Source organism: Poecilia reticulata, linkage group LG10 (genome assembly GCF_000633615.1).
Source record: "Poecilia reticulata strain Guanapo linkage group LG10, Guppy_female_1.0+MT, whole genome shotgun sequence".
Taxonomy (NCBI): Eukaryota; Metazoa; Chordata; class Actinopteri; order Cyprinodontiformes; family Poeciliidae; genus Poecilia; species Poecilia reticulata.
The window spans coordinates 27,362,853-27,363,878 of record NC_024340.1 but is presented as its reverse complement, the minus strand read 5'-3'; the positions used below and the strand labels follow the sequence as shown (position 1 = coordinate 27,363,878).

The 1,026-nt window shown below is 38.7% G+C and overlaps 1 protein-coding gene across 1 annotated transcript; it reads right to left on the bottom strand.

The window, feature by feature from the left end:
* Positions 1 to 221: 221 nt before the first annotated feature.
* LOC108166643 (putative threonylcarbamoyl-AMP synthase) lies at positions 222 to 1,018 on the bottom strand. The gene is made up of 3 exons (XM_017307082.1): positions 857 to 1,018; positions 647 to 741; positions 222 to 560 (listed from the first exon to the last, which is right to left on the bottom strand). The coding sequence occupies exons 1-3, from the start codon at positions 976 to 978 to the stop codon at positions 475 to 477; spliced, it is 303 nt and encodes a 100-aa protein (XP_017162571.1). The 5' UTR covers positions 979 to 1,018; the 3' UTR covers positions 222 to 474.
* Positions 1,019 to 1,026: the final 8 nt, after the last annotated feature.

Here is a 1,026-nt window from a genome sequence, read left to right as displayed (position 1 = left end):
GTCCAAAATATCCCCATCCTCAAAGATTCAAGATGAATCATGGCACAACTATGATACTGCAGTAGTTAAATACTTTATTGCAACAATGCACAATGGATCTTATTACATACATTTCTTCTTTATAGCTCATGAAACCACCATGTTCGTAGATGGAATATTTTAAATACATGAATAAATATTTACAAAGTACTTTTAAATATATTTTGATATTATTTCAAACAATAATAAAAAAAAGCAGTTTCAGAATAACATGACAGAGAAACATTATTTTTAATAAGTTAGGATATTTTAGGGGAAATTCTTCAAGTCAAAGTAAACATTGCATTTCTAGGGTCCAGTGTCACTTGAGTTTAAACATCTGCAATGGCAGCTACACTTACATATATCTAATATAAACAAAGCTTTGGTATTAAATATTGGCTYTGSAGCTGACCCACACACGTAGCTACGAAGAAGTCCTCYGGAAGGATTCGCTCACAACATTGTGTTTTTCAGCCTTTCGAAGATCTGATGAACTTTAACCGCAGGGACACAGCCTTCTCTGACAATRGTGATGATACCTAAATGAAAAGTGAGAGCAACTTCCGTTAGAGTGTGCTGGGTAAAATTAACATGAGAGTGGGAGACTTTGATTGTTTACACATACCTTCATCAATGCTCAGACAGTTGACCACAGTTGAAGCAACAACTTCATTGGACTCTCCGTCACAGAGGACCCCTTGTATCTTGTGCCCCAGTCGACTGCGATTCGAAGAAAGTAGAAAAATAGAAATATTGCATATGTTTAGAAAGCAATGGTTTTARTACCATGATGTGTGTTCCAGCATTTATTAAAGTTCTATTTGAAGTATCTTACTTGATGACCATGCTGTGGTGGGTGCTGTCTGGTTCTCCACTGGGATTGGCAGACGTAATAGCGAGGGGTCCAGTCATGTCACACAAGTGGCACGTCACGGTGTGGTCAGGAACACGGATCATGATGCTGTCCCTGGTGCCAACGCGGTCGTAAGCTGCTCCAACTCCTGC